Source organism: Pelobates fuscus, chromosome 3 (assembly GCF_036172605.1).
Source record: "Pelobates fuscus isolate aPelFus1 chromosome 3, aPelFus1.pri, whole genome shotgun sequence".
NCBI lineage: Eukaryota > Metazoa > Chordata > Amphibia > Anura > Pelobatidae > Pelobates > Pelobates fuscus.
This window is the reverse complement of record NC_086319.1, coordinates 150906128-150926385: the sequence shown is the minus strand read 5'-3', so window position 1 is coordinate 150926385 and position 20258 is coordinate 150906128. Positions and strand designations below refer to the sequence as shown.

Below are 20258 nucleotides of genomic sequence, written 5' to 3'. Positions count from 1 at the left end.
AGAGAATATTAAAGCAATGCATTTTCCAGCATAGAGGTATTTTTTGCCATAAGTTGAATTGCATTGAAAGCAGAACACAAAATCTGCAGCACAGGTTTGCCACAACAACTTGTTGATATCTAGATCTATCAATCTGATAGGTGTGAACTCTCTATACAGGTTCTTAATAGAAGAGAGATTCCTATAACTGCATGATGAATCCTGTTTACATCATGCTCAAATGTTGTGATTAATGATTCATTACTAGTTTATAATTACTAAGAACTGTTTTAGAATTTTTTTCTTGTCCAGTCATATTTTAGTTTGGCAGGATAGATTAAAAACATAAATATGTTGCATGAAAATGAAATACATGGTTTGCTTTAATGGTATGAACAGTAATTGTTAGGGTTATTTACTAAAGTGGAATTCAAAGTGAATACATACATATGAAATCGTACATACATTACGTGGAGCACTAAGGCTAAAAATTAAACATTTTATTTAGAAAATATTTTACAAGGAAGGATACATTGACATTTAACTCATTTTCAAGTATGCCCTGGGCCCTCAAACATTGTATTGTTACAATAGGGCACAATATAATATTACGAAAAAAATATATATATATACATTTGCATACACACATATATAGATTTACACATAACAGGTAATAAATATAGTCAACCATGACAGGTGCATTCTGTATTTGTCTTGTTCATTATCCACAATCCATTATCATTAGCATTATTATCCTTATTACCCACAATCCATTATCCACATTTTAGTGAAAATGGGCATTTATTTTCTTTCATTGAAAAATGAGAGTTAAGGAGAATTTTTTTTTTTTAAATGGTATGGACTATCCCCCACAATGTTGATAAACATGATCCAATTTTAACTACTTTGCAACTGATCATTTTGGAAAGCACCTTTCATTTAATTTTTTTGAGCAACATGACTGGGAAGCCATTCAAGTCAGCAAGGTAATTTTTTAATTGAGGACCTTGCAGTCTACTAGTTAACTTGCAAACATACGTGTCTGCTGCTTATTCCCATTTATTATATACATTTATCATATAGAAGGCAGACTTGTCCATATTAGACTATTACACAATCTCCCTGACACATACTTGGTTTGAAGTAGGTAATTGCATAAAATTATATTTATTTAGCACATTTTCCATTTCCTTGTACAACCATTTCTACATTGACTTAGTATGCATTATTATTTAAAATTAAATATTTACCAGGTTATTTCATGAGATCAACATATATTTAAAGTGGTTAATGCATTATCTAAAATGCATCAGTGCTTGTGTAATCAGTAACCAAATATTTTGAACTAAATTCAGAGTGTGTATTTCTTCCCACAGCTGGATCTGTCATTTTACCCAGTTGTCTCAATATGAAAACGGTTTCAGAAGAAAATAAATGGCAGGTAAACAATTTTATCTATTGCAACTTAAATCACAATCACATTGAAAATTGCATTCAATTATTTTATTTGTCAGAGTGATGCTAACAGAAAATGACTCTAAAATTTTATTGTTTTACTAGTAAAAAATTTAGCAAAGTTTTGTATATAGAAGTAGTTGCCACAAACTCCATTGTTAAGGGCTCCGGTGAAACAATGGCAGTAACTATTTATTATAAAGCCATAAAATACAGTTTGATCATTGCAGGCTGCGGCAATGCAATATAATAATATAATATAAATATAATATAATAATAATATAATAATAATAATAATAATAATAATAATAATAATATAAATGGCTGAAATGTGGTTGTCAAATTAATTTTATTTTATTTTTTCACTGGAGTCCCAAGTCCCAGAATATCTGTTGGCAGTGCTTCATTAAGTATCTGAACTTTGTTCAACTGCATTAAGCATGTTTAAATTTCCTCTGGGGGATCATTGATGCTCAGTTTTTTAGAGCATTATTACTGATTGCTGTAGGGACCTTGTGATTTTGCTTGTTGCTTTCAATATAGGGAGATAACTGCCCACTGCTCCCTTACTGCGGCTATTTTGTTTTTAGACATTTTGGTGGAACCCCTCTTGTGTTAATTGGGAAATGCTGTACTAGATTATCAACACAATTAGTTTTTCATAATGGTTATTATAACATGTACCTATATAATTAATATATGTATTACATATAATATATGCAATTATTCATGCCATACAGAATGAAGATCCATATTTAAGTGTACTACAGAATGAAGATCCCCACAATGTAGAAACAATGGATATGAAGAATGAGAAAACTGACATATTATATAAGATTGAAGATACTCCACCATGGTATCTTTGCATTTTTCTTGGGTTACAGGTAATATATATATATTATTTATGTTAGATGAACAAAAAAAATACAGACATAAATCTCTAACATTAAATTGAAAATTATGAAAAAGTTATTATATTATAATAATACATTATTTCCTCTTCTCTTCTTCTCTCAGAATATGTTCTTCTTTTCTTCATATCTGATCTAGTTTTCTTTAAACCATAAGGCAAAGTAGAGTCTACTTTGTATAATGTATTTTTCCTACGCCTGATATTCTGTGACACAAAGAGGAGCTTAAGTCAGCTCCATTTCCTGTGTCAAGGAAGAGGGTTGGCACTGTGGGAAAACTTTCTCTGGCACAGGAAATGGAGCTGACTTAAGCTCCTCCTTGAGTCTGAGAATATCATTTGTAAGAAAAATACAGCAGGCAAAGTAGTCTGACTGTCTGCGTGTAACTGTGTGTGTGTGTGTGTGTGTGTGTGTGTGTGTGTGTGTGTGTGTGTGTGTGACTGCTTGCAACTGTGTGTGTGTGTTTGTGTGTCTGCCTGTAACTGTGTGTCACAGTCTGTAACTGTGTTTGACTGTCAGTTTGTAACTGTGTGTATGTGTGTGACTGCCTGTAACTGTCTGTGAGTTTGTATGTGTGACTGTCTGCCTGTGATTGTATGTGTCTGTCTGCCTGCTACTGTGTGTGCGTGTCTGACTGTCTGCCTGTACTTGTGTGTGATACAGTCTGTAACTTTGTGTGTTTTTCTGCCTATAACTAATTTTTCCTACGCCCATGACTGTGTGTGTCTGTCTGCTTGCTACTGTTTGTGTGTGTCTGACTGTCTGTCTGTAACTGTGTGTGATACAGTCTGTATCTGTGTGTGACTGTCTGCCTGTAACTGCATGTGTGTGTGTGTGTGTGTGTGTGTGAAAGACTGTCTGTCTGTACCTGTGTCTGTTTGCCTGTGACTGTGTGTGTCTGTCTGAATGCAACTGTGTGTGTGTGTGCCTGTAACTGTGTGTGAAACAGTTTGTAACTGTGTGCGTATCTGTCTGATTGCTTGTAACTGTGTGTGTATGTGTGTGTGTGTGTGTGTGACTTTCTGCCTGTAACTGTTGGCGTGACTACCTGCTTGTAACTGTGTGTGTGTCTGTCTGTCTGTCTTTCTGTCTGTAACTGTGTGTGTCACAGTCTGTAACTGTGTGCGACTGTCTGCCTGCGACTGTGTGTGTGTCTGTATGTCTGCTACTGTGTGTGTGTGTCTGACTGTCTGCCTGTAACTGTGTGTGATACATTATCTAATTGTGTGTGACTGTTTGCATGTAAGTGTGTGTGTGTGTGTGTGTGTGTGTGACTGTCTGCCTATACCTGTGTATATGTCTGTTTGCCTGTTACTGTATGTCTGTCTGTTTGCTACTGTGTGTGCCTGTAACTGTGTAGAAAACAGTTTGTAACTGTGTGCATATCTGTCTGCCTGTAACTGTCTTTATCTGTGTGTGTGTGTGTGTGTGTGTGTGTGTGTTTGTGTGTGCCTGACTGTATGTGTGGCTGTATGTATGTGGCTGTCTTTGTGTGTGTATCTGTCTGCCTGTAACTGTGCGTGTGACAGTCTGTAACTGTCACGTTCACAGTAAATGATGTGGAACACAACTGCAGATTTCTTAGGACTTTGATCTTTTATTAAGACACTTAGATGGAACTGAGACTTCAGTTCCAGAATTACAGTTACTGTTTCTTTAAATAATAAACGGTTTGTTTCATTTAGCATTGACAAGGTTCAGAATTCATTAGAGTCTGTTATTCTTGTTAACAGTTCAAATTATAAGAGATTAAATATATTGGAATTATCAGTAGCAAGAATGGTGCAGCAAAACTTAAATAGTACTTGTTTTGAGGGATGCTGTAGCAGGCTTGCTGAACAACTTAACAGCAGACTTTAGTATGAAGAAATAAGATTATCTGTAGCAAGACAGGTACAGCTGAACTTGAATAATACTTGATTTGAGGAAAGCTGTAGCAGGATTGCTGGACAACTTGATAGCAGACTTTAGTATGAAGAAATAAGATTATCTGTAGCAAGACAGATACAGCTGAACTTGAATAATACTTGATTTGAGGAAAGCTGTAGCAGGATTGCTGAACAACTTAATAGCAGACTTTAGTATGAAGAAATAAGATTATCTGTAGCAAGACAGGTACAGCTGAACTTGAATAATACTTGATTTGAGGAAAGCTGTAGCAGGATTGCCGAACAACTTAATAGCAGACTTTAGTATGAAGAAATAAGATTATCTGTAGCAAGACAGGTACAGCTGAACTTGAATAATACTTGATTTGAGGAAAGCTGTAGCAGGCTTGCTGGAGAACTTGATAGCAGACTTTAGTAAGTTGAAATAAATCTTTAGCATTGTTAGCTCTTAACTCAGAGACTGTAAGTTACTTAACTTCTAGAAGTAGAGGGATTGTGTCCCCAGCTCTCCTCAGAGGCGGTTGCTTCAGTGAATGGAGCTTGGTTGCTTCTTCTAAGTGTTGCTTCTAAGTGTCTGTGGTTGGAGATATTCTGGAGAGTTTTACAGAAGCTTCAACTGCCTAAGAGTTGTGCTAAGAGTTTTCTTTTTTACTGTTACAGGTAAGATTCATCTGTAGGAAAAGGTTACTGATTGCACAAGGTTTGATTTCCTGTTGGTAATTATAAGGCATTTGATTGGATTAGGTAGCTACTTGCTATTGATTGCTGTGTAAATTAGCTATTGTTTGCTAATAAGCAGAGGCCTACCCAGGTGTTAAACATTCCTAGTGGGAGGTGATTTTAGGAGTATATAAGGGCTGTTGTCATTAGCTTGGCTAATAGAGCTTGGTTGCTTCTTCTAAGTGTTGCTTCTAAGTGTCTGTGGTTGGAGATATTCTGGAGAGTTTTACAGAAGCTTCAACTGCCTAAGAGTTGTGCTAAGAGTTTTCTTTTTTACTGTTACAGGTAAGATTCATCTGTAGGAAAAGGTTACTGATTGCACAAGGTTTGATTTCCTGTTGGTAATTATAAGGCATTTGATTGGATTAGGTAGCTACTTGCTATTGATTGCTGTGTAAATTAGCTATTGTTTGCTAATAAGCAGAGGCCTACCCAGGTGTTAAACATTCCTAGTGGGAGGTGATTTTAGGAGTATATAAGTGCTGTTGTCATTAGCTTGGCTAATAGAGCTTGGTTGCTTCTTCTAAGTGTTGCTTCTAAGTGTCTGTGGTTGGAGATATTCTGGAGAGTTTTACAGAAGCTTCAACTGCCTAAGAGTTGTGCTAAGAGTTTTCTTTTTTACTGTTACAGGTAAGATTCATCTGTAGGAAAAGGTTACTGATTGCACAAGGTTTGATTTCCTGTTGGTAATTATAAGGCATTTGATTGGATTAGGTAGCTACTTGCTATTGATTGCTGTGTAAATTAGCTATTGTTTGCTAATAAGCAGAGGCCTACCCAGGTGTTAAACATTCCTAGTGGGAGGTGATTTTAGGAGTATATAAGGGCTGTTGTAATTAGCTTGGCTAATAGAGCTTGGTTGCTTCTTCTAAGTGTTGCTTCTAAGTGTCTGTGGTTGGAGATATTCTGGAGAGTGTTGCTTCTAAGTGTCCGTGGTTGGAGATATTCTGGAGAGTGTTGCTTCTAAGTGTCCGTGGTTGGAGATATTCTGGAGAGTGTTGCTTCTAAGTGTCCGTGGTTGGAGATATTCTGGAGAGTGTTGCTTCTAAGTGTCCGTGGTTGGAGATATTCTGGAGATAAACTGGAGGTAATCTGAAGTATTCAGGAGGATAAATAAAAAGTTAAGATTCGTTTGATATAAATAATTGATCTCATTGGAATGGCAGACTTAGTTCAGTGTAATAGTTGCTATGCATTTGTTTCGCGTTCCACTTTTTGGAGGTTTAGTTGCTGTCTAATCTGTAGACAGTTCTCTATCTTGCGGCAGGAGATTGTATTTTTGAAGTCTGAGATTTGTAAATTATCTGGTAAACAAACTCAGGCTGGAACTGCTGCAAAGCCACTGCCACAGAGACATACTAGGAATGGCAGATGGATTACTGTAGGATCTGGTAGACTTAGAGTTGTGGATAAAAGGCATATTGCACAGTCTGTTGTTCTACATAATTCATTTTCTGCACTTTCAGAGTGTAATGGTGTCATGGAGACAGGCACTGAGGCTAGTGGTGTTGTGCAGAGAGGCACTGAGGCTAGTAGTGTTGTGCAGAGAGGCACTGAGGCTAGTGGTGTTGTGCAGAGAGGCACTGAGGCTAGTGGTGTTGTGCAGAGAGGCACTGAGGCTAGTGGTGTTGTGCAGAGAGGCACTGAGGCTAGTGGTGTTGTGCAGAGAGGCACTGAGGCTAGTGGTGTTGTGCAGAGAGGCACTGAGGCTAGTGGTGTTGTGCAGAGAGGCACTGAGGCTAGTGGTGTTGTGCAGAGAGGCACTGAGGCTAGTGGTGTTGTGCAGAGAGGCACTGAGGCTAGTGGTGTTGTGCAGAGAGGCACTGAGGCTAGTGGTGTTGTGCAGAGAGGCACTGAGGCTAGTGGTGTTGTGCAGAGAGGCACTGAGGCTAGTGGTGTTGTGCAGAGAGGCACTGAGGCTAGTGGTGTTGTGCAGAGAGGCACTGAGGCTAGTGGTGTTGTGCAGAGAGGCACTGAGGCTAGTGGTGTTGTGCAGAGAGGCACTGAGGCTAGTGGTGTTGTGCAGAGAGGCACTGAGGCTAGAGGTGTTGTGCAGAGAGGCACTGAGGCTAGAGGTGTTGTGGAGAGAGGCACTGAGGCTAGAGGTGTTGTGGAGAGAGGCACTGAGGCTAGAGGTGTTGTGGAGAGAGGCACTGAGGCTAGAGGTGTTGTGGAGAGAGGCACTGAGGCTAGAGGTGTTGTGGAGAGAGGCACTGAGGCTAGAGGTGTTGTGGAGAGAGGCACTGAGGCTAGAGGTGTTGTGGAGAGAGGCACTGAGGCTAGTGCTGTTGTGGAGAGAGGCATTGAGGCCAGTGGTGTTGTGCAGAGAGGCTTGAAGACTATGATGAGGCCTAATAGAAAGCAGTTGTTGGGGGATTCCATCATAAGAGGTGTGGAGATGGACAATGGTGGTCTTGTGAGGTGTCTTCCCGGAGCTACTGCTCACAGAGACAGGAGACGTATCTGTAATATTGTTAAGCAAGCAAAGCAGGAAGGGGAATTGGATGTACTTGTCCATTTAGGGACAAATGACTTGGCTTGCAATGAGGTTTCAGAGGTTAAGGAAGTTTTTAGTGTTTTTGCCAATGATATACGGCAGGTTGCTTCCACACTGTCATTCTCTGAAGTTCTGCCTGTGCATAACACTCAGAATGACAGGCGGATGCGTATTAGGGACTTTAACTTGTGGCTTGGTGAATGGTGTCGGGAGCAAGGATTTGGCTTTATTGCTCATGGTAGCTCTGTTTGGAACGGAAATAAACTGTACAAAAAAGATGGTTTGCATCTTTCTCAAAAGGGAACAAATGTTCTCAGTGAGCAGTTCAGAGGTTTTGCTAAGATGTATTTAAACTAGGAGGGGGGGGCAAAAGGGTGATAAAACATCAATCCAATTGTCCCCCAAAACAAGGACAGAAGGTGCCTGTAGCAAGTGTGTTAAAAAATGATAAGCTTAGAGTCATGTCTACAAATGCTCGCAGTTTAGGGAATAAGATCCATGAACTTGTGGCAATAATGGCAACTGATAGTGTAGATTTAGTCGCTGTTACTGAGACATGGTATAATGAAAAAAATGACTGGGACATAGCAATACCAGGGCACTCTTTATATAGAAAAGACAGGGAAGGCAAGAAAGGGGGAGGGGTGGCCCTGTATGTGAAGGATAGCATAAAATCTAGCCTAATAAAGGTTAGTGAGACGAACATAGAGTCCATTTGGGTTACGTTAGAATTTGGTAATCACACAGTAGTTCGTGTAGGTGTGATTTATAGGCCCCCAGGACAAATTGAAGAGTTAGATAATCTACTAGTTGAAGAAATAGCTAAAATGACAATGAAGGGTGAAGTTATCACCATGGGTGACTTTAATCTTCCTGATGTGAATTGGAAAACAAAAATAGCTACTTGTGCCAGAAGCACACAAATTCTAAACTCCCTACTGGGATTGTCTCTAAAACAAGTCGTTGAGGAGCCAACTCGTAAAGAGGACATACTAGATTTAGTGTTAACAAATGGAGATTTGGTATCAGATATTACTGTAGGTGAAAGTTTAGGATCCAGTGATCATCAGTCAGTGTGGTTTAATATAAGAACAGTGACTGAGTCACACCACACAAAAACAAAAGTTTTAGACTTTAGAAAAACAGACTTTTCTAAAATTAGAATATGTGTAAAGGAGTCATTATCAGACTGGAGCAATTTAAATGGAGTCCAAAATAAATGGGATTATTTAAAAGCTGCACTACTGAAGGCAACAGAAAATTGCATTAGGCTTGTCAGTAAAAGCAAAAAATTCAAGAAACCACTGTGGTACTCCGCAGATGTGGCCAAAATAGTAAAAAACAAAAAGTTAGCATTTAGTAATTATAAAAAAAACCCAGAGTGAGGAAGACAGAATGACCTATAAGATTAGGCAGAAAGAGGCTAAGCAAGTTATAAGAGCTTCCAAATCACACACAGAAGAGAAAATAGCACAGTCAGTAAAAAAGGGGGACAAAACTTTTTTTAGATACATAAATGAGAAAAGAAAAGTAAAACAAGGATTAGTTAGATTAAAAACAAAAGAAGGAAGGTATGTAGATGAGGATAAAGGTCTAGCTGACTGCCTCAATGAATATTTTTGTTTGGTATTTACAGCTGAAAATGAAGGAAAGGGACCTCTGTTAAAAAAAAGGATAAATGAGTCATTTATTACACGTGAGTTTACAGAGGAAGAGGTTCTATTTCAACTGTCAAAAGTAAAGACAAATAAGTCAATGGGACCTGATGGAATACACCCAAAGCTATTAAAAGAGCTTAGTGGTGTACTAGCAAAACCATTAACAGATTTATTTAACCAATCATTGTTAACAGGAGTAGTCCCAGAAGATTGGAAGTTAGCGAATGTTGTGCCCATTCACAAGAAAGGTAATAGGGAGGAGTCGGGCAACTATAGGCCAGTAAGCCTTACTTCAGTAGTGGGGAAAGTGATGGAAACCATGTTAAAGGATAGGATTGTTGAACATCTAAAAACACATGGATTTCAAGATCAGAGACAACATGGGTTTACTTCAGGGAGATCATGCTAAACTAATCTTATTGATTTTTTTGATTGGGTAACTAAAATTATAGATCAGGGTGGTGCAGTAGACATTGCTTACCTAGATTTCAGTAAGGCTTTTGACACTGTTGCACATAGAAGGCTTATCAATAAACTGCAATCTTTGAGTTTGGATTCCAATATTGTTGAATGGGTAAGGCAGTGGCTGAGTGACAGGCAACAGAGGGTTGTAGTCAATGGAGTATGTTCGAAGCTTGGGCTGGTCACCAGTGGGGTACCTCAGGGATCTGTACTTGGACCCATTCTCTTTAATATTTTTATTAGTGATATTGCAGAAGGTCTTGATGGTAAGGTGTGTCTTTTTGCGGATGATACTAAGATATGTAACAGGGTTGATGTTCCAGGAGGGATAAGCCAAATGGCAAATGATTTAGGTAAACTAGAAAAATGGTCAGAGTTGTGGCAACTGACATTTAATGTGGATAAGTGCAAGATAATGCATCTTGGACGTAAAAACCCAAGGGCAGAGTACAGAATATTTGATAGAGTCCTAACCTCAACATCTGAGGAAAGGGATTTAGGGGTGATTATTTCTGAGGACTTAAAGGTAGGCAGACAATGTAATAGAGCAGCAGGAAAAGCTAGCAGAATGCTTGGTTGTATAGGGAGAGGTATTAGCAGTAGAAAGAGGGAAGTGCTCATGCCATTGTACAGAACACTGGTGAGACCTCACTTGGAGTACTGTACACAGTACTGGAGACCATATCTTCAGAAGGATATTGATACCTTAGAGAGAGTTCAAAGAAGGGCTACTAAACTGGTTCATGGATTGCAGGATAAAACTTACCAGGAAAGGTTAAAGGATCTTAACATGTATAGCTTGGTGGAAAGACGAGACAGGGGGGATATGATAGAAACATTTAAATACATAAAGGGAATCAACACAGTAAAAGAGGAGACTATATTTAAAAGAAGAAAAACTACCACAACCAGAGGACATAGTCTAAAATTAGAAGGACAAAGGTTTAAAAATAATATCAGGAAGTATTACTTTACTGAGAGGGTAGTGGATGCATGGAATAGCCTTCCAGCTGAAGTGGTAGAGGTTAACACAGTAAAGGAGTTTAAGCATGCGTGGGATAGGCATAAGGCTATCCTAACTATAAGATAATGCCAGGGACTAATGAAAGTATTTAGAAAACTGGGCAGACTAGATGGGCCGAATGGTTCTTATCTGCCGTCACATTCTATGTTTCTATGTTTCTATGGTTGCCGAGAGTGCTGGTAGCTGTCTGTGATGAGGAGAGATGATGGGGACTTGAATATTCCTCCAGTCCGGTCTAGTAGCGAGTGGTCGTCTCAGCGAGGTATGTGAGCCGGTGAGTTTGGTGCGGTACGCGTTTCAATAATCCAGCGTCTATCAGCTGGTGCGGTCGCATTAAATAGCAGACCGCGGCAATGGGGGTGTGGCTAAGCTCCGTCAAACCCGGAAGTATGAGGAGACATCGGGAGGTTTAAGACCTGACAGTACCCCCACCTTAATGAGCAACCTCAGGGTGCTATCTCAACATGGTTTAGAAGGGTAGCGTCTACGAAAAGCAGAAATCAATTTATCAGCATGGATACCAGAGGAGTTTTCCCAACTATCTTCATCAATTCCATATCCCTTCCATCTAATGAGGTATTGTAAAGAGCCACGATGAACCCTTGAATCAAGAATTTTCTGAATCTTGTATTCTTCTTCACCCTGGACTAAAACAGGATCAGGAGAAGTAGTTACAGCTCCATGGAAAGGAGGATGATGAGTTTTAAGTAAGGATACATGGAAAACAGGATGAATTTTCAAAGTAGATGGAAGCTTCAATTCAACAACATTACAGTTGATTATTGACTTAATTGGAAATGGACCATGAAAAAGGGAACTTAACTTCTTAGATGGCCAATTTATGAAAATGTCCTTTGAGGAAAGCCAGACAAGATCCCCAATCCCGTAATCGGGGGAAGAGTTTTCTTTAATATCAAAATTTTTTCTTTGAGTGGATGATGCAAATTCCAAAAGTTCATGTAAAAATTTGAATAAGGATGACATATGAGAGATTTGATTCGAAACAGAAGAATTAGACGAAAGATTTGTTTGAGCAGGAAACAAGGAGGGATGAAATCCATAGTTGGAGAAAAATGGAGTCATCTTGCTATTAGTATGATAGGAGTTGTTGTATACGAATTCTGCCATGGGCAACCAGGTAATCCAATCATTTTGTAAGTGAGAACAATAACATCGTAGATATTGCTCTAAGCATTGGTTGACTCCTTCAGTTTGTCCATCAGTTCGGGGATGATATGCGGATGTCAGTTTACGTTGGATATGAAGAGAAGCACATAATGCGTTCCAGAATTTGGAGGTAAACTGAGTCCCTCGGTCTGAAATGATTTCGTCAGGCAATCCATGAAGTTTTACAAATATGTCAAGAAATAATTTTGAAAGTTCAGAGGATGAGGGTAACATCTTTAAAGGGATCAAATGGGACATTTTAGTGAAGCGGTCCACTACCACTAGAATGGTGGTATGCTGTTGAGAAGGGGGAAGATCCACCAAAAAGTGCATAGAAATGGATTGCCAAGGTTTTCCGAGAATCGGTAGGTTCAATAATTGACTACTTAGGTACTGAGGTCCTTGTTTGGATCCTTGGCAGATTGAACAGGTTTTAACATGTGATTTAACAGTTTTATCTTGATGAGGCCACCAATAATATCTCTTGGACAATTCAAGGGTCTTTTTTATACCTGGATGATCTGCTAGGATAGAATCATGAATAAAATTGAGCACTTGATTTCTGAAAGCAGGAGGTACATAAATTCGGTCCTTGAAATAGTAGAGACCGTCTTTCTTCGATAGTTTAACTGATGTAGGAATATTAAGAGTATCTTTACTGAGTCCTTTTATGTCGTCGAGAAGGGAAGATAAAGTCCCAACGACTGTATGAGGAGGAGGTTCCAGTTCGGTGTCCGAATAACAAGAGGTTATAGCTGGTTCTTTAGTAGGCTGAAGGATTGGAATATGTTGCAAGCATGTTTCCTTGCAATAATCGGAGTTAAAGGTAAGAGAAAAGGGGGACCAAGAGATTTGAGGGTTGTGGTTCCTTAACCAGTTGATCCCTAATATAATAGGAAAAAACGGTGATGGGATAACATCAAATATAAGATTTTCAGTATGAGTATGATTGGTGGTTACTTTTAGAGGGATGGTTTCATGAAGTATTGGTCCCGATGAGATGAGGGACCCGTCAATCACTCTAACAGGAACAGAAGTTCTTTTACGAATACAAGGAATTTTATTCTTTGTTAAAAAAGGCTGAGTCGATGAACACTCCATTTGCACCGGAATCGATGACAGCCTTAGTCATAATTCTTTTATTGTCCCACTGTAATATGAGAATGATAGGGGACATTTGAGTATTTGCTGTAGAGGGGAGTGCACTTAGGATGGAAGAGGCATGAGTCTGCCTACTGCCCTTTATCCGTTTCAATAAAGGGCAATCAGAGACCAAATGAACTTGAGAGGCACAATACATGCAGAGGTTTAATATACGTCTTCGATTTTTCTCTTCAGGAGTGAGGGGACTTCTTATTACCCCTATTTCCATAGGTTCGGTTGGCAAGGATGAGTTGTCAGAAGGCTTTGGAGGATGAAATTATTTTTTCCCAGTTGAAGTTGAGAGAGCCTTTTCGGCCTTTGTTTCTCTAAGCCTTCTGTCAATGCTGATCGATAGATGAATCAGAGCATTCAAAGTAGTAGGGAGTTCTATTCTAGATAGTTCATCCTTTACAGCTTCAGATAAGCCGATTCGAAATTGGTTGCGCAATGCGATGTCATTCCATTGCGTTTCTACTGCCCATCTTTTAAACTCAGCGATATAATCTTCAACGGGTCTATGTTTTTGCAGCAAGGTTCTAATTGTTAATTCAGCAGTATTTTGTTTGTATGGATCTTCATAGAGAAGAGACATGGCTTTAAAGAATCCCTCCAGTGAATCTAAGATGGGGTCATCATTGTCCAAAAAGGAATGGGCCCAGGACATAGGTTCACCTCTCAGAAATGAGAACTGAAAAAACCTTAGATCTTTCTGTGGGATAAGATCTAGGTTTTAAAGCAATCAATAATTTGCAGGAATTAAAAAACTCCCTATATTTGGAACGATCACCATAAAATTTTTCAGGGTTACATACAGCAGGATCGCTAGTTGAGTGCAGAACAGTATGAGGAGAATGCGTTTGTAAGTCTCTGACATAAGTGAGAATTCTTTCATTTGTAACCTGCAGGTCTTGCACACCTTGGTTAAGTGAATCGACTCGTTGATTCAGCAAAAATACTTTAGAATCGAAATCTGCTGGTTCCATTACAAAGGCTGGATTATTCTGTCACGTTCACAGTAAATGATGTGGAACACAACTGCAGATTTCTTAGGACTTTGATCTTTTATTAAGACACTTAGATGGAACTGAGACTTCAGTTCCAGAATTACAGTTACTGTTTCTTTAAATAATAAACGGTTTGTTTCATTTAGCATTGACAAGGTTCAGAATTCATTAGAGTCCGTTATTCTTGTTAACAGTTCAAATTATAAGAGATTAAATATATTGGAATTATCAGTAGCAAGAATGGTGCAGCAAAACTTAAATAGTACTTGTTTTGAGGGATGCTGTAGCAGGCTTGCTGAACAACTTAACAGCAGACTTTAGTATGAAGAAATAAGATTATCTGTAGCAAGACAGGTACAGCTGAACTTGAATAATACTTGATTTGAGGAAAGCTGTAGCAGGATTGCTGGACAACTTGATAGCAGACTTTAGTATGAAGAAATAAGATTATCTGTAGCAAGACAGGTACAGCTGAACTTGAATAATACTTGATTTGAGGAAAGCTGTAGCAGGATTGCTGGACAACTTGATAGCAGACTTTAGTATGAAGAAATAAGATTATCTGTAGCAAGACAGATACAGCTGAACTTGAATAATACTTGATTTGAGGAAAGCTGTAGCAGGCTTGCTGGAGAACTTGATAGCAGACTTTAGTAAGTTGAAATAAATCTTTAGCATTGTTAGCTCTTAACTCAGAGACTGTAAGTTACTTAACTTCTAGAAGTAGAGGGATTGTGTCCCCAGCTCTCCTCAGAGGCGGTTGCTTCAGTGAATGGTTGCCGAGAGTGCTGGTAGCTGTCTGTGATGAGGAGAGATGATGGGGACTTGAATATTCCTCCAGTCCGGTCTAGTAGCGAGTGGTCGTCTCAGCGAGGTATGTGAGCCGGTGAGTTTGGCGCGGTACGCGTTTCAATAATCCAGCGTCTATCAGCTGGTGCGGTCGCATTAAATAGCAGACCGCGGCAATGGGGGTGTGGCTAAGCTCCGTCAAACACGGAAGTATGAGGAGACATCGGGAGGCTTAAGGCCTGACAGTAACTGTGTGTGTGTGTGTGTGTGTGTGTGCAACAGTCTGTAACTGTGTGTGTGTCTGCCTGTAACTGTGTGTGACTGTATGTGTGGTTGTATGTATATGACTGTCTATCTGTGTGTGTGTGTGTGTTTCACTGTCTGCAATATAATTGAGAAGGTAGGCACACTAATTGAATAACATATATCAGTAGAAACAAAATATCCAAACCATGTGCTCACTCAAAGGTCCTTTTCCCCCAAGGACCTAAATAATCTATAGATAATACTAAATGAGGAGCACAACCATAGAGATAAAAAAAATTACTTTATTAGTTGGGTCCAGTACAGTAGGTATCTCAAGTGTATACCAAACAACATTAGCAAAAATGTCAAAACAGTGCTTAATGCAAAAAAGCATACAAGGTATACAATAATCACATGTATTCATGGAAAACAACCAAAAAAAGTACAATAATGCTATTAGCAGTATAGAGTCACAATGATCAAGCTTCCCAACATAAAAATACGTATCAAAAAAATGAAGGGAACAAAATTGTCAGAAGTAGTGAAAAGAGGGAGAAAGTCAAAATAGCTCCTAACGTTTCAGCAGGATTGCCTTTATCAAGGGAGCATGCTCCCTTGATGTGTGGTTTTATGTATGTGACTGTCTGCTTGTGTCTGTGTGTGTTTTTCACTGTCTGCCTGTAACTGTGTGTGTGACAATCTGTAACTGTGTGTGTATGTGGGTGCATGTATGACTGTCTGCCTATACCTGTGTGTGTTTGTCACTGTCTGCTCTGCCTGTAACTGTATGCATTTACACATGGGCATACATGCTAATTTTTATTTGAATTTAATACCCATAACACACAGCCAAAAAAAAAGCCAGCACAAATGTCACATTACTCTATGTTTTATAGTTGGGGATCTCTGTGATACACTAATAGACACATTACTGGGAGTTTATAGTTGTGGAGCTCTGTGACATATTCATACACTGCACATTTTTTGTTGGACTTCTGTGATAAGCTGGTACACAGCACATAGTACTGTGAAAATTTTTTGTTGCTGTGGAGCTCAGTGATAAATGGATAAACAGTGCATTACAATGAGTTATTATTCCAAGGTGGTCAAGGTAAATATGAAAAATCCAGAGCTCCAAAGCAAAACAGCTTGCAGAATTATGTGACATACTTAGTCTGCCCCTCTGTAATGCTGAGGAGGCAGTCTGGTACCTTGGGCCTCAACTTCTGTAGGCTGCAGACCGCAAGTAGCGTTGCCACGGATTATCACAGGAAAGCTCGAGAGACAGTTACCCATGTTCTGCACCCGGTGTTGGGGTAGACCAGATTCCCAGCACACTGGACCTCCAGAGATCAGCATGCCCCTCTACTAACAATGTAACAAAAGGGAAGGGCAAATTAATATTTGTTTTAAAATAATTAATAAATCATTTTATGTCATATTTTTCTATCTATACAGCACTACCTCACTTGCTTCAGTGGAACCATTGCTATACCTTTTCTACTTGCAAACGCACTATGTGTTGGAAAAGATCAGCATACTGTGAGCCAATTAATAGGGACAATATTCACTTGTGTAGGAATCACTACATTTATCCAAACGACAATAGGCATAAGGTATGTTTATATAGTGTTCTTTTGAACAAGGAATAATTGTCTAAACATGCACTTGAACAATGATAAATCAACTGGATGCGTTGAAACACATCCAGTACAGAACTTTAACAAATGCCTATGTTAACAAATGCGTATAAAGTAGGATACACTATATCTAATTAGAGCAGTGATCATTTTACTGCCTTAGAACCTTTCTAGAATTGTGAAACACAGCTGAACAAGTGGTCTGTCTCTATATAAATGATAATAATACAGTGTATCCAGGGCTTACAAGCCGTAGCATAATCACCAGGGGAGAATGTGTACTTATATTTGATTTTTAGTTACACATAGGTATTATTTTTCCATCAAATGGAATTGTGTTGCGTTACACTGCATTTTGGCCCAAAAAAAGATCTTCAGCTAGAGTTATTATGAATTATTTGTACTTTGAAAAAAATACATTACAATATACTGCCAAAAAAAACAACAAAAAAACCCACTAGCCCCAAGTGTTTTGTTTGTACGCTGTTTTATTTTTATAATAATTACAGTAGTTACACATAACCTAAAAAAAATACTAAATAAAAGTTGCTTCATCTTCACCTGAATTATCCCTACAGCTGTAAAATTCTCTGCTGTAGGGGCAAAGATGTCCAAATAAACATCTAGTGTCAGAGACCTCCAGTTAAACCAAGCCTATTCTATCCAAATTCCTACAGCTGTTTTCCTGAGAAGTGTCAGCATAAATCACTGTTTTAAATTGTACTATATTTTGCTAGTGCTGCTAACAAAGTTAAAAGGACAATAGGCACCAAAATCACTGCATGGTAATATAGTTGTTTGGTGGTTGATGATGTTGCCATTTTTTATAAACAGCAATATTTACATTTGTCCAAAAACATGTTTCTATTGGCTGTGGGATAAAGGACCTTTTGAAGAACTTCACATTCTGTGTCATTGTGGACAGCACAAGATGCCAAAATGGAAAATATTTTTCATGGACAATAATTGGATTGGCAGATTACAGTGATTGCTGCACATGCTCCATGTGTCCTCAATGCTTTTCTAAGAGTAGCAACCGATTATACCAAACCAAGCAAACTTAATGATGTCACCAAAGGAAAATCAGGCTGCAAAATCAGGCTATACCGGTGCAGGAATAATGGAAAGTTCTATGGCATTTTTAATCATTTAAAAAAAATTTAAAGGGTGGGCCCAATAATCTAAAATTATAAAGATCAAACCTAATTCTAACATGTTATTTTTTAATTAGTGTTCCTTTAACTATTTTATATACTGTGATAAAGAACATTCTCTTTTGGTTGACAACGTCAACAATTCTGCAATTATGATCAAAACAAAAGTATGTATTTTGACATTTGACACTATCTACTAAAAGTTATAACCGAGATCATGACAATATCTAATTAACTAAAAGAAAATGTGTAATTTTTTTTTTGCTTATATCTCAGACTCCCACTCTTTCAAGCCAGCGCCTTTGCCTTTTTGGTTCCTGCACGAGCCATATTAACACTGGAGAAATGGAAATGTCCATCTGAAGGTAAATATTGATTTTATGTTGAATAAATTCTAGCAAAAGCAGAATACAGTAGTTTATGTTTGAAATTTAATACACATAAAAAATATTTCCTTACTGGAACAATTTAGGCACCATGACAACTCTCTTACCTTAAGGGTTAAACCGTTCTCAAAGGGTTTAACCCCAAAGGTTCCCTTCGGCGCTCATCTTCAGATTACCCAGACGGCATCTGGCTTCTGAATCTGAGTTGCAGAAAGCACGGTGTGCCACCGCTGATTGGTTGGAGTGGTCAGACGACGCTCTAAGCCAGTCAGTAGCTCCCCATTCATCAAAAAGGTATCGTTTTAAAAAGAGCCTGCCTGAACGCCTCTTGGCACCATAAAAAACTAATTTAAATAAAGTTATTATGTGACCGGAATTTTCCTTTAAACCATAACTCATGTGAGATTTGATTATTTATAGCAACTATGAATTTAACTTTCTTAGTGTTTATCATTTATCAGATGGTATTACAAAGTTAGGGACTGAATGCACTCTCTTTTGTTTCCTGTGTTACACCTCTCCCAACTCATCAATTACATTAACAAAAGAAAAGTTGTAAAAATAAAAAATTGGTTTAAAAAATATAGGTATTGAAAATAACTGATAATTTATATATAATGGTAGGTTAAGCATACATTTATGATCTGGCACCCTGATATGATAACTTTTTTGAAAGGACACTTTTGACATTTTCATTCCATTGTCTTTTTTTTTCTACATATATACTAACAAAGCTTTCTTGTTTACTTATAGAAGTAATATATGGTAATGGAACCGCGCCCTTTAATACTTCACACATCTGGCAGCCACGAATTAGAGAGGTTTGAGAATTATTTTTCTATAATGTTACCAAATCCAATGATTAAAAATAACTTGTTTCAGCTTTTGCTCTGCATACGTCACAAAATTATACATCAAAATCAATGTAGAGAGCAAATCATTATTTGATCAGTTATTAACCCTTATCAGCTAAACTTAAATAAGTAATAATCCTTCCCCCTTGCATTCATTGAATAATTATATTCTCTTTTCTTAGCATGCTCTTTCTTTTTTTGTATGTTTTCTTGTTTCTTCCTTTTTACTGTAGAAAGTATTAAACAAGCCATGGGTAGAGAGCGCAGATGCATTTCATGCCTCATAGGCACTTCCTCAGAGATTTCTGATGTACAAAACACATTAATGGGGCCCAGTTTGCACAGTGTACTGTATGTATGGATACAGTCTTGGGAAAAAGAAAGTACACCATCTTGGAATTATATGGTTTAATATTTCAGGACACAATAACTAATATCTGTTCCTTAGCAGGTCTTAAAATTAGGTAAATATTACCTCAGATGAACAACACCACATGAAACATTACCCCGTGTAATGATTTATTTAACAAAAATAAAGCCAAAATGGAGAAGCCGTGTGGGAAAGTACAACTTTACTGCTTCCATATGAATTAATTATAGTCTAAGTAGTAGACAGGTGCTGCTAATCAAATGTCCTTGATTAATTGATCATCAGCAAGGGTGACCACCTCTATAAAAGCCATAATTTTAGTGGTGTGCTAGTCTGGAGCATTCAGGTGTGTATTAACACAAGGCCAAGGAGGAAATTAGACATGTGCACTAGACATGAAGGATTTCGTACTAAATCAAAATTTAATTAGTCAATCCCGAATTTCGTCCGCAAACCATTCATTTTCGAATGAAATTTGTTAAAAAAATTATTCATCCATTAGGACAAAAACAGCACTGCACATGTGCAAAAAAAAAAAGCAAGGAGGGAGCCTGCAGCAATTTCAAGTGCATCATTCTACAGCAAGTACAGTTATTTAAAAGTAGAAAACATTCAAGACAGTTAAAATGCAATGCTCAGAGAAATTGCAAAAAAAACATGAGTTACATCTCAGACTCTACAGGCCTCATTTAGCATGTTAAATGTTAAAGTTTATGACAGCATAGTTAGAAAAAGACTGAACTGCACATGGCAGCACAAGACCTTTGGACATATGAGACCGAAGTGAAGATGTGTGACCATAATGCTCAGTGCCACATTTGGCAAAAACCAAACACAACCTATCAGCACAAAAACCTCATATCAACTGTCAAGCACAGTGGTGGAGGGGTGATGATTTGGGATTGTTTTA

At 38.2% G+C, this 20258-nt stretch overlaps 1 protein-coding gene across 1 annotated transcript in view; it reads left to right on the top strand.

Moving 5' to 3' along the window:
• The first annotated feature begins 1341 nt into the window (after nt 1–1341).
• SLC23A1 (solute carrier family 23 member 1) overlaps nt 1342–20258 on the top strand; it is a 95258-nt gene continuing 76341 nt past the window's right edge. The window contains exons 1-5 of the mRNA XM_063445291.1: nt 1342–1420; nt 2175–2318; nt 16403–16560; nt 18015–18103; nt 18878–18945. Coding sequence (XP_063301361.1) covers nt 1388–1420; nt 2175–2318; nt 16403–16560; nt 18015–18103; nt 18878–18945 — 492 coding nt within the window. The 5' untranslated portion in view covers nt 1342–1387. The remainder of the gene's footprint in view (nt 1421–2174; nt 2319–16402; nt 16561–18014; nt 18104–18877; nt 18946–20258) is intronic.